The sequence below is a fragment of the Poromitra crassiceps genome (assembly GCF_964638095.1).
Source record: "Poromitra crassiceps genome assembly, chromosome: 3".
NCBI lineage: Eukaryota > Metazoa > Chordata > Actinopteri > Beryciformes > Melamphaidae > Poromitra > Poromitra crassiceps.
In genome coordinates, this window is record NC_139625.1 from 49,056,714 (window position 1) to 49,071,700 (window position 14,987).

The window sequence follows — 14,987 nt, forward strand, 5'->3', positions numbered from 1 at the left end:
GGAGGGGCCTAGGCACGAGAGATGGGCGGGCTGGGTTTGGCGACGTCACTGATCAAGCTACGTCACAGATCAAGAGCTCAGCCAATAGAAAGGGAGGAAAATTGGGAGTCTACAGCTGGCCTTTTTGGTTTGTATGGAACTGCATGGGTATGTGAGAAGAGATGAGGAATTACTCAAATTTACAGTAAATGTCAGGACTTTGACATGGATTCCTCAAGAACACAGCTAATTTCCAATATAATGTATATTGATTTTCAGTAGAAAAAAGTGGAAGAAGTGTTGAGTATCTCTTTAATTGCCAGACCCATGGGGTCGGCCTACAGAAGGCTTTGTCGGTCGGTCGGTCCCTCTTTTCCTCCCTGGAGGTACACAGGGGGACCGTGCAAGAGTCATCCAGGCTGGGATGCACTATTGGCGGATAGATTGAGCGGGATGAGAGCCTCCTTTTATGGAGCTTTTTTCCATTTTTTTCCATTTTTCATGTGGTGCTCCAGGACGGACCCCCGTCATGGCGCAGAGGTATGAACTTGAACTTTCCCCCCCCCCCCCCCGCTCTATCATGCAGAGGTTCGTCCCGGCCTCGGTGGCCCCCTCCCAACCCCCCCCCCCCCACCTAATTTTTTTCCCCCCCGCTCTATCATGCAGAGGTTCGTCCCGGCCTCGGTGGCCCCCATCCCGGGTTGGGAGGGGGGGGTCGACCTACCCCCCCCCCACCAATTCTTTTTCCCGCTCTGTCATGCAGAGGTTCGTCCCGGACCTATCCCCCCCCCCACCCAATTTTTTTGCCAGACCCAGGGGGTCGGCCTACAGGAGGCTTTGTCTGTCGGTCGGTCTGTCTGTCCCTCTTTTCCGTTTTGCGTTGGGCAGGTCAGGTGAGGAAGTAAAATCAATGAGGGTCTAATCAACAAGGGACAGGTGAATGTAATCAGACTGGAAGGTTTGCTGGTCTAGCCTATACAAAAATCTACAACCAACTACCCCTATACACCCCCACCATGCTGTATTCCCATTTAATTCCAACAAAATGTTAATACGGCCTAAAATGATTTATACTTTTAACTTATAAAGTGGTTTGTTGTAGGTGTGTTGGTCTCAAAACCAGACCTGCTCTGTTGCCCCTGGTGGTTGAAATCTGAAGCGTTCCTGAATGGCTGGGGAGGAAAAGCCCTTCTGCCCATATTCTGTGCACTGACTGACAAGGGACAGGTGAATGTAATCAGACTGGAAGGTTTGCTGGTCTAGCCTATACACAAATCTACAATCTACCCCTATACACAAAATGCTACACACACACAAAATGCCTAAAATGATTTATACTTTTAACTTATAAAGTGGTTTGTAGGTGTGTTGCCTACTAGGAATTTGTTCCTTCTGGGTCTGGCAGAACCAGGTCTCCTGGTCTTGTTTTCCATAACCCCTCCTAGCGATGTGATAAAAGTTTCTCAGTGAATTATAGTTGATTGCCTCACCGAATAATCTGCTGGCTACCCAATTTTAGCAGCAGAATTTGATGTCCTGGGGTGGCACGTCCATGCGTAATGATGTTTCTGCGATGCGCAGCGCGGAGATTATGGTGCGATCAAGTGCAGCGAGTGTTTTAGCGCATGGAGCACAGCTAAGAGGTGCTTTTCAAAGTTCTTAGCGCAAAGTTCTTAGCGCAAAGTAATTGCGCGCTGCTGACGATAGGATAATGCCATCTATCCTCACATTTTAGCGCTGAAACGCCTGCTTTGGCATGTGGCACGCCTATGCCCAGTACAATTATAACAGGCATGCGCTTATGCCCGCCCCCAATTTGCATTGCGTGCGGCGTTAAAGGAGCGCAAATGCTAAATTACCGCTTTTGCGAAGATAGGGCCAATTATGTTTTTCGAAAACTTTTCCATGACCTGGAAATTTTATTTGAAATTTCCATGATTTTCCAGCTATTTCCATGACTGTACAAACCCTGTAATCGTCGTCAGACCAACATACGGTTGGTTTCATAATTGCAGATTAATCAGCTCATGCTGTTTTATTGTGTGATGTCATTAAAGTGCGACAGCAGTAAAATATCTGTAATATGCTGACAGGAAAGTTATCACAGAGGGGGTTAACAGTAGGGGTCGACCGATTATTGGTTTGGCCGATTATTATGGCCGATATTCAGCATTTTGCCGATTATCTGTATCGGCATTTTCATTGGCCGTTTGCCGATATAATACATTTATTAAAAAATGCGCTACTTTTGCCATAAAGCGCTGCAGAAGCCTGTGTGTCTCTCTCTCTGCTGCAGCTCTTGTCTGGCCTGTGGCAATGTCCCGCCCACAGCGCTATCTGATTGGTTACATATTGAGCAATAGCCTATCAGAGGGCTCCTCAGAGATGAAATTTGAGACGCTGCCTGCCTGCCCCACTCTGCCTGCGCGAGCGAGTGTGACTGCCTTCCTAGACCTAGACTTTCTCCAACAAACACGGACAGACAAACGCAGATTGTTCGCAAATGTTCGTTTGGTGTGCCATAGCAGTCCGTCCGTGTCTGTCTGTGTCTGTCCGTGTTTGTTGGAGAAAGTCCGATACGATTGGTGTACCTTGTAAACTGGGGCAGGACACAAGATTTTAACGCCATAGCGTCCGCGGTGTAGCGTCGCTCTTTTTTAATGAAATGGCCATGGTTGACAAGCGCGAAGCTGTTTTATTAATCAATAGTCCTGTAGCGTCCCGAAAATATATATCTCCAATCCACTCGCATGTGTAACGCAGCGCAAGCAGGCTGCAGGCACCACTCTCCAGAGCGGAGGAGGAAGAAGGAACCGAATAAACTAGGATGAGACATTAGTACGTCAGCGGACTCGTTTGCAATAAAAAAGGAACCGAATAAACTAGGATGAGACATTGGTCAGCAGATGCCCGGATGAACCTGTTTGTGTTCTCCTTTGACAGAGCCTGGTGCGAGGTTAGTGTCAAGTAGTGTAAGCTGAGGGAAACCCTCTTTATTATTTTGTTTCTGTGGTGAGCTGTTAGCTTGTTTAAAGTACACAGCTTTATCTTGATAATGTGCCCAAGTCTCCACTAGATTGAACACACACACACACACACACACACACACACACACACACACACACACACACACACACACACACAGATTCATATCAATATTGATAGAGTGAATATTTTCAAATAATATTGTAGTTGGATAAACTGAAGAAAATGAATTTCAACAACGGGTTGTGTTATTCTAAATTTTGACACCAAGATTTAAATTTTTACTGCAAACATATATCGGTTCCAAAATATCAGTTATCGGTGTCTTTCATTACCGATAATCGATATCGGCCCTGAAAAACCCATATCGGTCGACCCCTAGTTAACAGACATGTGTGTCTGTGTGTGTCATACCAAGCTGGAAGGTCCACTTGTAGGTTCTCTGTGGAGAGGGGAACGGCTGCTTGTCCTTGCTGTGGGAGGAGGGAGGCGAGGAGAGACAACGGCTCTTCCCTTTAGACAGGGAGGAAATACGAGACTGGTCCTCACTGTCACTGCTGTGACCTGCAGAGGGACACAGGCAGAGAGACAGACAGGCAGTTACGTCAATCTATATTCTGGTTATTCAGATCAGTGGTTCTCACACTGGGGGTCTGGGACCTCTAGGGCAGAGGTTCCCAAACTTTTTTTTAACCAAGGCACCTCTGAAGCTTTCCTCCTTCTCCAAGGCACCCCAACTCTTCGAAGATTAAAAAAATGCATCAGAGCTTAAACTAAAAACAATACACAATGAATTGGTTTGAAAATGTGCGTTTAAAACTGCTACATGAGTTAATACAATTGCAATGAAGAGTTCAAATCCATTGAACAAACTAGAACGACCGCAACGCAGACTTATGCCTCCGCCATTAGTTCATCCTGGAGGCAAATCGCCATTTGAGGCAAATTGGAAGAAATTCCGTCAAGGCGCTCCTGTGATGTTGCGTTACAGAGCTTGGAAATTGGGTGTGTGAGAGGTCCCAGTGACCTTGAACTTTGACCACCAAAATGTAATCAGTTCATCCTTGAGTCCAAGTCGATGTTTGAGACAAGTTTGATTAAATTCCGTCAAGGCATTCCTGAGATATCGCGTTAACAAGCTTGAAAATGGCATTCGAGAGCTCACCTTGACCTTTGACCACCAAAATATAATCAGATCATCCTTGAGTTTAAGGCAATGTTTGAGGCAAATTTGATGAAATTCCGTCAAGGCATTCGTGAGATATCACGTTAACAAGCTGGAAAATGGCGTTTGAGAGGTCACAGTGACCTTGACCTTTGACCAGCAAAATGTAATCAGTTCATCCTTGAGTCCAAGTCGATGTTTGAGACAAGTTTGATTAAATTCCGTCAAGGCATTCCTGAGATATCACGTTAACAAGCTTGAAAATGGCGTTCGAGAGGTCACAGTGACCTTGACCTTTGACTTTTGACCACCAAAATCTAATCAGTTCATCCTTGAGTCTAAGTATATGTTTGAGGCAAATTTGATGAAATTCCATCAAGGCATTCATGAGATATCGCGTTAACAAGCTGGAAAATGGCATTTGAGAGGTCACAGTGACCTTGACCACCAAAATCTAATCAGTTCATCCTTGAGTCCAAGTCGATGTTTGAGACAAGTTTGACAAAATTCCGTCAAGGCATTCCTGAGATATCGCGTTAACAAGCTTGAAAATGGCGTTCAAGAGGTCACAGTGACCTTGACCTTTGACCACCAAAATCTAATCAGATCATCCTTGAGTCTAAGTCGATGTTTGAGGCAAATTTGATGAAATTCCGTCAAGGCGTTCCGCAGATATCGCGTTAACAAACATCGTACGGACGGACGGACGGACAACCCGGATCCATAATGCCTCCGGCCTGGCTATCGCCGGCGGAGGCATAATAATCATATTCATGTAAAACTGAAATAACAAGACTAAACCATGAAACTTCAACACCATTCTATTTAATTATTGATGAATACAATATTATGAATAGGTTGGTTCTTTTGTTTTGGCTGGAAATAATGCCTTTGTCAAAATGAAACAATGCATATAACAAACAAACCTGAATGACATGGCATGTAAATTTGGCCAAATGTAGTATTGCTCCAATGAGTTTTAACAGGATAATAAAAGTAATAAATTAACCTCCATGTGTGGGCAAGAATGCATTGGTTCAGTCAAACTACCATTAAATTTAAGGACTGCACAATATGGGAGGACACTCAGAGGGAATTCTTCACACAAATAAAAGGCAAAGGCCTATATTTGATCAATTGTAAATAAAAAGTTAAATGCCATTTCATTGAAAATTGATTCATATAAAAGTAGTATGATTTTTTTGCTGAAAATAATGCATCTGTAAAAATGAAATTCTCATTTGAACCCTCATTCTGAGATTATTATTTCACATGTGAACCAAACAGGTAACTCACAACTTTAATAACTTACTGTAACAATAATAATCATGACAGAATTGTACATTTAAATTGGGGAAATTGAGAGGAATACAAAACAAAAACATAATGTTGCGTCATAGCAACGTCTGCTGTATGACCACTTGACGCAAGTTAAAAAATAATAGTAATTAATATATATCTTTCCAATCTGAGCAATATCTATTTTATTTGTTTATGAACTCCATTGCACATGTAATAACCTAAGGTTTAGGCTATATGAGGTAAAGTTGTGAAACAAGCATATTTTTTGGGCACCATCGGACACATGCCACGGCACCCACTTTGGGAACCTATGCTCCAGCAGAATTAAGAATATGTATTTTTCAATCTAATTGAAATCTCTATAAATGATAAAATGGCTACAAGTGATCTGTGACCACTAGGTGTGTTCTAGTTGAGTCTATTTGGAGGTCTGTGACACGAAAACATTAAAGGAGAATTCCAGTTTTTTACAACCTGGACCTTATTTCCAGCTTTAAATATGATTTTTAAGTCACCCTGAGAAGTTCGGTTTGATTAGCATCAGCAGAAACGTCACATTGGTAGATAGCAGCTCCTGTTCCACCGTTGCTCATTTTGTAATCCATTATGACATTGTTCCATATGGGCGTCCAGTGAATTCAAATGAATTGTCTATATTCTTGAAAACCGATAAATATCAGCAGTGTTTACCATGTTAGTCTACATAACGGCTACAGAGCAAGTCACCCGGATGCGTTTCTTCTTCCTCTGTTCTGCTGTATTACCAAACAGAAGAAGAAGAAGCACATCCTGGGCAGGTCATAGTTGACTTGCAGCGAGTTTGTTTTGTAACTTAGCCTAGCTGATATTTCTATGATTTCGAGATTATGGACGATTCATTTGAATTCGATGGCTGCACATATTTATTTGAGCCGTTCGGGAATAACGTCATGGTTTACAATCTGAGGAGCGGGGGAATCAGGAGCTGCTATGGACAGCAGCGCCAGGATTAACACACTATGCTAAGGTAATACATTGTTAATTTCCTTGTTGTTTCTATGATACAATAAGGATATGAGCCCCTGCGCATCGGAAAATAAGCTATTTACAGGACGTAAATACAAGCAACCCCGTATTCCTTGTTTTTAGCTGGCAATCAAAACTGATTATCGTTTCTGCTGATGCTAATCAAACCAAACTTCTCAGGGTGACTTAAAAATCATATTTAAAGCTGGAAATAAGGTTGTAAAAAAACGGAATTCTCCTTTAAGGGTTAGGGTTTAGCTGACAGTTCTCCATAAGAACTTGCATTTAACAGTAGAAGTGCATTCAACAGTAGAACCAGCTATCTCTCTCACTCTCACACACAACTTACCTGCGCCGTTCTTGTCCATCTTGCCTGGGGTGTGTGGTCGTTTCTGGCTGCGTTTCTGTTTCTTGGCCGACGGGCTGGAGTTACAGTCCATCAGCCTCTTCTGACCTGGAGGGGGGTCAAAGGTCACGTCAGACAACCTGGTGCTCACTATGATCAACGACCAGCCTGCGGTCACCAGGTGCATGCTGGGAGCAGTGTAGGAATTTAGCCAGGGGCAAGGGCAAAATTGCCCCCAAGAAATCTCTGAATGCCCCTAAAACCATGATAGATTTTGGTAATTTTATTTTCATTCAATTTCCATCTCTAACACACATGCACCTGCAACCTGGTTGCTAGAAGGAGATGAAGAATACACACACAAACAGTGCTGTTGTTCACACTATACGCTTTAGCAACTTTATGCACTAAGTAATTACTATTTTTTAAAGTGCCCCCAATTTTTTTTAAATGCCCCCAGTTTTTAGACCGTGGCAGCAAAAGTTGCCCCCAAAATATTTGTTAAATTTCCTACACTGGCTGGGAGCCCTGCTCTGTTCTATACATCTGGCCAGCAGACTGTGAACAACAGTAAAATCTACTACCCTAAAACTTAAATTAACAGCGTAGGCTTGTAATTGCTTCAATCGCTGAACTGAACCCGCCTATATTTCAGAATCAGAATCAGAAAGACTTTAATGATCCCCGGGGGGAAATTGGGACAAGTTACAGTAGCTCGCTCACAGAACACACATAGCATAAAATAAACAGTAGTAAATGCGATATTAAGCAAAATAAGCAGAATAAGAACACAACATAGCATAGAATAACAGTAGTGAATGCGATAGAAGCAAAAATAAGTAGAATATGTCTTAAGTAAGCAAAATACGTAGAGTAAGTACCGTATACATCCCGTGCCAATTATCATTATTGCACCCTGGACTTATATTAAAGGAGAACTTACCTCCAAAACACTTTTTTTCAGCTTTTAACCAATATATATGACTTTGGGGGTGATGTGTGAAGAATTCTGGTCAAAATTTCCACATTTGACACCAAACTGTTGCCATTTTACCATTTGTATCATTTTTCAGCAGCATACCTGGCATAAGCCTCTAAGGGTGGAACACTGCTTTTTTTTTGCCCTCAAATGAATGGGAGATTTGGTACAAACTGACGTCACATTTAGGGATGGGCATCGAATTTCGAATTTTCGAATAATCGTTGTTATTATCAAGGTCGACTTTTATTATTGAAATTCGTTTATTGAAAAAAAAAAAAAAAAAAAATTTTTTTTTTTTTTTGAGTGAAATGTTGCATTGTCTCCCCTGATTCTAAGTATAGTCGAATCGGTTGGTTTGAGCAAGTAAAACAATTTTTATAAGCAACCTCTCCCTCTTCATGGGATTTCATCCGCCATTAATTTTCCATAAACCTTGCTTAAAATGCTTATAAAAATTGTTTTACTTGCTCAAACCAAGCGATTCGACTATACTTAGAATCAGGGGAGACAATGCAACATTTCACTCACAAAAAAAAAAAAAAAAAAAAAAAAAAAAATTCGAATAGTGTTTTTGCTAGAAATGCCCATCCCTAGTCACATTGTCCCCAAAGACTATGGGATTTCAAGATACCAGTTACTCCCCTCCCCTGTACCCTTTCGGCTCCTCACAACTCCAAGCCTATTCCCATGATGTCACTTGACCTGTTAATTTATTACAATCGCCTGTTATTTTCCTACCAACTCCTAAGTAACACAATACTATCAATAAACGCCACTATAATCATAAAAGTTAGGACATGGAATTGTGTTGCTGTAAAATCATTCCCAACCTTTTATAAATCTCCAAAACAGCAACTTTTCAGGAAGTTTGCTCTTAAAATACTGAACCAAACGTCGTCGAAGTTGGCACATGTCTTAATTATAGTTAGTTTCCCGCTGAATGTGTCATTACTTTATTAATATCTTACCTGGATAAGCTCAAGTGATGATTTTTATATTATCAGTCCGAGTTGGAAGCACTCTCTCGCGGCCAGTCAGGCGGGAGAGAGTCGTACTGCATCCTCATGCACGAGCCCCAAGCGGGGGCGCGCGCAGCAGCAGCTGTGCTCTCTGTGCTCAGAGCAGAGAGAGCACAGTCTGACATTTCCGCAAACAAATCTCATCGCAGTTTAGTGCACATGTAAAATATAACGCTATACTACGACGTGACAACGTGACAAAGCTTCTCTAAACACATCGGCTACTATAATATATTTCCCTGCATCCCTCCTACTGAGATTATATCGGTATTGAGTTTGGACAGCCTGAATGGGCTGACTGAGGAGGAGAAGAGCTCTGCCCTGCTTTGCCTGCGCCCTGAGAGGAAAAATCAGAGGTGCTGTAACTTTTAACAAGAATCACGAAAAGCCCCAAAACACAAAATAAAAACAGATTTCATTGCGCGGTTTATCGCTAGTTAGACGAGGGAATGACGTGGAGAAATCTCGCATTGTGTTACCCCAGAGCGGGGGGGTTTGTCCTATTGTGCGGTGTGCTGCGGTAACGAGCCTCGCCTCACTTTGCTCTTATCGATAGATACAGACGCCCACATACACGGAAAAAAATAATTAAATTTCTAGTTGGCCACTGAATTACCAAATTGATATAACTTTCAACCATTTTGAGCAACACTGTTTCCATACATGCCACCAGCGTTGGCTAGTTGTTGATATTTATAAAGATATTGCCCCTCTCAAATAAATTATTTTTGAGGCGGTGGGCAAACTGTAATGGCGTCGATTTCCGGAAAAAAATCTTGACTTGAACACAGCCAAAGAGTTTAGTATAGAGACAAGAGCATATGTCATTTCTTGGTTTTTTCCATAGGTATTTTCAAATCACTGTTCTGATACATATCTAGGGGGTAAGTCCTCCTTTAAGTCGGCTTGCCCTATACGTTACACGTGGCTCAGCCAGGCACAGTTAACCTATCGGCTGGCTCAGTCTCAGAGAGACTGAGCGTCTCCGAGGTGCTCTTTTAAGAGAGGCATTAAATAGACCAATGGCCACTGGCAGGAATGATTTCCTGTGCTTCTCCGTATTGCATCTAGGTGGAATCAGTCTCTCACTGAACGTACTCCTCCTGTGTTTGACTACCACGCCGTGGAGTGGGTGCGAGTCATTGCTCATGATGGAGCGTAGGCTAGGGCTGCACGATTTATCGTATTTTCATCGTCATTGCGATATGAAAATGCGCGATGAACACATCGCAAAAGTCACGTGTTATCGCAAAAAAATTTTTTTTTTTTTTTTTTAGAGTGCACATGAACGCAACATGCAAGATACCGGCTGAATAAGTGTCCAAATGTTCATGTCATTCTGGCCAATACTCCACTTCTGTTATAACATTTCAGTCTGGAATATGGAATATCTTTCAATAATCGTTATGACTAAAAGGCTAAAAGTAATCTCATGTGTAGGAAATGACTGTTCTACATTGAAGTAAAAATGTAAATAATTAACTTGTTGGTTTGGGATTTTTTTAGCTTCAAGAGTGCATTTTTGTTCGTATGACCCTCAACACAGGCTTTGAGAATCCCGTGCCACTTACTGATACATATGCTTAAATTAACACACTCGTATTGCAAAATGAATTTAGGCCCTCACTGTAATACTTCAGAAGTTGAATTTGATTAGATTTACCTTTGTGTGTTATTGCAATATAAAACTACATAATTGAGAATCGATTCTAGATTCTGGAATCGAGAATCGTTGGAATCGAGAATCGATTCTGGAATCGGATCGTGACCCCAGGAATCGGAATCTGATCGAATCGTGGCTTAGCCGGATCGGAGCACCCCTACCCATTAATATTTTTGTTTATAGCATTTTTTTATTTATCGCAGGTCATATCGTCATCGCAATATTGAACAGTGTTATCGCACATCGCAGCTTTTCCTCATATCGTGCAACCCTAGTGTAGGCCTTCATTTCCTTTGGCACAAAACTATTGCTCAACAAAGATTGGAAATACAATCAAATTGCTTATTTAAATCAGCATGAATATTACTTGTATAAAAATTAGGCTATCCCAAAACTATTTGGGATAGGCAAGGCGCATACGCTAGCATTAAAGACTATAAAAATGGGACCCATTTGCCTCCCTGCTTGGCACTCAGCATCAAAACGGTTTGAATTGGGGGGTTAGATCACCATATGATTCCCGAGCACGGCGCTGCTGCCGCTCACCAGGGGATGGGTCAAATGCGGAAAACAAATTTCACACTATAGCCCTTTTCCCACATGCGCTTTGTACCGCAAAATGACCGGAACGTGGTGTAATGCCTGCATGTGGGAAAGGCGCCGTGCCGGTATAAGCGCGACCCCGTCGTCCCCGACATTTCACCAGTTTCGAGCCAGTCAGAAGAGCGGTATGCTCTTAACACATTGAGTGCCAAGGACGTCTCTGGACGTCCTAAAAAAATGTAACGAGGAGTGCCAAGGACGTCTGTGGACGTCCTAAAATCATAATTCATATTATTCGATAATTCTGCTGTTTAAGGTCGTACCTAGCCAGTGAGCATGAATCCCTTCAAGGGATCACACGGCGCCACCTTAAACATCGACACGGGAGCTGCGCCACCCACCTCAGATCCTTTACTTTGTGCAGGAGAAAGCAGGGAAAGACGTGATCAAAGGGGAAACCGATGCATGCTTCAGCCAGAGCCGTATAGATTGCTCTGTCTGCAGCGGACAGTTGGCTCGGCTGCATTCTCGCCCACAACTGAGCTCTTCTGCTTCTATCTATCTCCACACGATTCCCTGCCAGAAAGCCAGCATCCGAAGCCGAACGGCCAAACCTTTTCGTTCAGTCGCGTTTGGCATTTCCTTGTTGCGCGCTGGGATCCGTCCGGGGCAAAAACGGAGTCTGTGAGAAAACAGACTCTGTGCGTGTGGGGAGGAGCCCGCAGCTCAGAGGAAGAAGCAGGAGTGTTCAATGTTTCATTAAAGTCCAGCCCTGTCAATATAGCCCTAATAGAAAAAATTCTATAGCTGTTTTCAACTGAATGGAAGTGAATCTGGCACAGGCTCCAGACAATTTTACTGAAGCGCTGTGGCACTCAATGTGTTAAGGGGACGCAAGTGGAAACGGGTCCAGTCATTTTCCGCGACAGCGGTCCTTCAATCATGGGCGAAGTGTAGCCTACACACGTTGCTTAATGTTCCAGCGGGCATAATCTAATCATTCGCGCACATTAAAGCAAACTGGCGAAATGATCTTGTGATAGCCTAATAAGAGCAGTATGTCAGCTTGCTGATTTCCGAAGGCAACCCCGGACACATCAAACGAAGCCAGTCTGTAAAAAGTGCTTCAACGCGACGCAGGTGAACGGATAAACATCGAACCAGCAACTATTTCTCTCAGACACGGATCCCAACTTCTTCAAAATGCATCATCTAATCATTCGCGCACATCAAAGCAAACTACTTCCACATTTCGCTTCGTGCATTTGCTTTCTCTACATACATAGGCTACAAGCGTTGGGCAGCTTGCCTTGCAAGCCTCTGCCATTCTCGCTGTGTCTGTCCTGTCAGGCTGCTGCGAAGTACGGAGGACTGAGTGAAGTTTTGCCGACCCCCCAAATAAGCTCCCCCCTCCCCCCAACATACCGGCTATTTGACGACTAGATTCCCATATGCGCGCGCTAAGGTGTGAAGGGAAATTCAGGGAAATGTCCGATATTGACTTACAGGTAATTTCAAATTTCATTTCAAATAGAGAAAGGACGACCAGGGAGTTCAATCTGCAAAACCAGGCGAAAACCAGTTGCAGCTCCAACCTTCTACATCTGCGTAATCACCAGCTTTACATGCCCAACTGTGAAGGCACTAAGTAACTGAGCAAATAACGTTGGATAATTAAAAATTAATAATAAAACTAATAGACATGGATGACACAGTTGATGATAACACTAAAGTTTACAACCCAGTACTAGGGTGGCCATGTTCAATGTGGAACCCTGAACTGTGTTCTGTGGACAAGCAAACTGACATGAGGGTTAGGAAACAGCAGAGGAGTGTGTGGTTGTACCTCTGTCCTTGGTCTCCTGTAGTGACAGGGAGGAGTTGGAGGAGGAGGCGCTGGCGTCAAACCCAGGACTGGACTCTGCGTCTCTGTCCTGCAGCTCCCTGCTCCCTGCTCTTCTCTCCCCGTCGCTCCTGGCTGGGTGGATCTCCTCCAGGCAGGGCGTGGCGGCCAAGGAAAAGGGCCTGGTCTGCGGCTGGATCTTCGGCTCCCTCAGCATGAGGAGCAGCTCTTCTCCTGAGATGGGCTTCTCCTTGTCGTCCAGGTCGTCCAGGTCCACCTCGTGGCAAACCAGCGCCTCGGGGCCCATCTGGGGCAGCAGCTCCTCGGCGGTGGAGACTCCTCCTTCCAGGGCCGGAGCATCCGGAGTGAGGGGAGGCGTCCCAGCTTTCCACACCTGCTCCTTCGCCGCTCCACCGGTCAGACGCTCCTCGCTCTCCCTCAGCTTCTCCTCCTGTTGTCTCGGCCACTCCTCTCCTTTCGTCGCCCCCTCGCTCCTCCTCTCGGCCTCTGCCCTGCGGAGCGGCGACGGGAGATTTTTGGGCGAAGCTCCGGCTGATTTGGGCGAGGCAGCGGCGACCTTGGTGGTGGTTTTGGGCGAGGCGGGCGTGGCCTCCTCTCTCCTGTCCGGACGGAGCTTCTTCTCGCCTGCTCTCTGCTCTGCCACCTTGCGCTTCACCGCCGCCCGGCTCCTCTCCTCCTCCTCCTCCTCCTCCTCCTCCGTGGCGGAGTCGGTGTCGGAGTCTATGGTAGAAGGTTCCGGAGGGAGGCGCTGGGCGGGCAGGCAGTGCAGGATCACCATCGGCTCGTCCTGCCGCTTTAAGACGCCGCGAGGAGGTGAGGACAGCGCCACCGTGTGGGTGGGACCGGTAGTGGCAGCGGTGATGGGAGTGATGTGGCTGGAAGCAGCGGTGGCAGTGGCGTTGCAGAGGGGGATTCTGGGAGGAGTTTCACAGCCTACCTCCCTCAGGTTTGGCCTGCGACCTTTGACCCTGGGGGAGGAGAGAGGAGCGGGCCGGCTCTCCTCCTCTTTAACCTCTGGGAGTGGAGAGGAAATATTTTGCTGCTTGTCAGGGACGGGAGACATTTTGTGTTTGTCCTGAATGCTGGGCGGCGGTTTGTGGAGCTTATCTAGCAGAGGAGACATTTTACTGGACTTCTCCGGAGACATCTTGCTGAGTTTGTCCGGTGAGGGGGACACCTTGTTTTGCTTCTCCTGAACAGGAGACATCTTGTTTTGAACAGGAGACATCTTGTTTTGAGCAGGAGACACCTTGTTTTGAACAGGAGACATCTTGTTTTGAACAGGAGACACCTTGTTTTGAACAGGAGACATCTTGTTTTGAACAGGAGACACCTTGTTTTGAACAGGAGACATCTTGTTTTGAACAGGAGACACCTTGTTTTGAACAGGAGACATCTTGTTCTGAGCAGGAGACACCTTGTTTTGAACAGGAGACATCTTGTTCTGAGCAGGAGACATCTTGCTTTGAACAGGAGACATCTTGCTTTGAACAGGAGACATCTTGCTTTGAACAGGAGACATCTTGTTGACTCTCTCCTGTGCTGCCGACATTTTGTTTTGCTTGTCGAAATGAACCGGCGAAACAGCAGCTTCCATTGTAGGCTCCTCCCCCTTCTCTGCTTCTCTCTGTTCTAATTGGATGAGGAGTTTGTCAGCTTGCTCCTGAGGCATGCTGGGACACGGCGATGCTGCCGGCGGTTGACCTGCTGTCGTTGTTGCCGTGGTTACCGCAGTGTTGCCAGCGGGCGTTGAGGCGATGTTGCCAACACTGCATGGCTTCCTGTCCACCAGGCTGTGCTCTTCCTCTTCTTCTTCCTTCACGTCTTCCTCCTCCTCGTCTGGGCAGGCTGGCTCTGTCTCGGGCTCGTCGCTCCACACTAACAGCTTCTTATCAGGCGAGTCTTCCGATTCGCTGTCCTCTGACGAGTTCCCAGAGTCCTCTGGGAGAAGGGGAGGAGAGGAAAGCAATAGACACATTAGATCAGGGGTTCCCAAACTTTTTGGGCTTGTGATCACGTCACAAAAATCTAGGGACCCGAGACATTTCAAATTCCGGTAGACCATCGATAATATCATCAGTGACATCGTCAGTGATGTCACATATGCTTCTTTTCCCCCATATAATTCTGAATT

The 14,987-nt window shown here is 45.0% G+C and overlaps 1 protein-coding gene across 1 annotated transcript in view; it reads right to left on the reverse strand.

Annotated features, from left to right (window-relative positions):
• Positions 1 to 14,987, reverse strand: part of arid4a (AT-rich interactive domain 4A) — a 101,786-nt gene that overhangs the window by 25,959 nt on the left and 60,840 nt on the right. The window contains exons 21-23 of the mRNA XM_083633762.1: positions 12,836 to 14,794; positions 6,786 to 6,890; positions 3,379 to 3,528 (exon numbers count right to left, since the gene is read on the reverse strand). Coding sequence (XP_083489888.1) covers positions 3,379 to 3,528; positions 6,786 to 6,890; positions 12,836 to 14,794 — 2,214 coding nt within the window. The remainder of the gene's footprint in view (positions 1 to 3,378; positions 3,529 to 6,785; positions 6,891 to 12,835; positions 14,795 to 14,987) is intronic.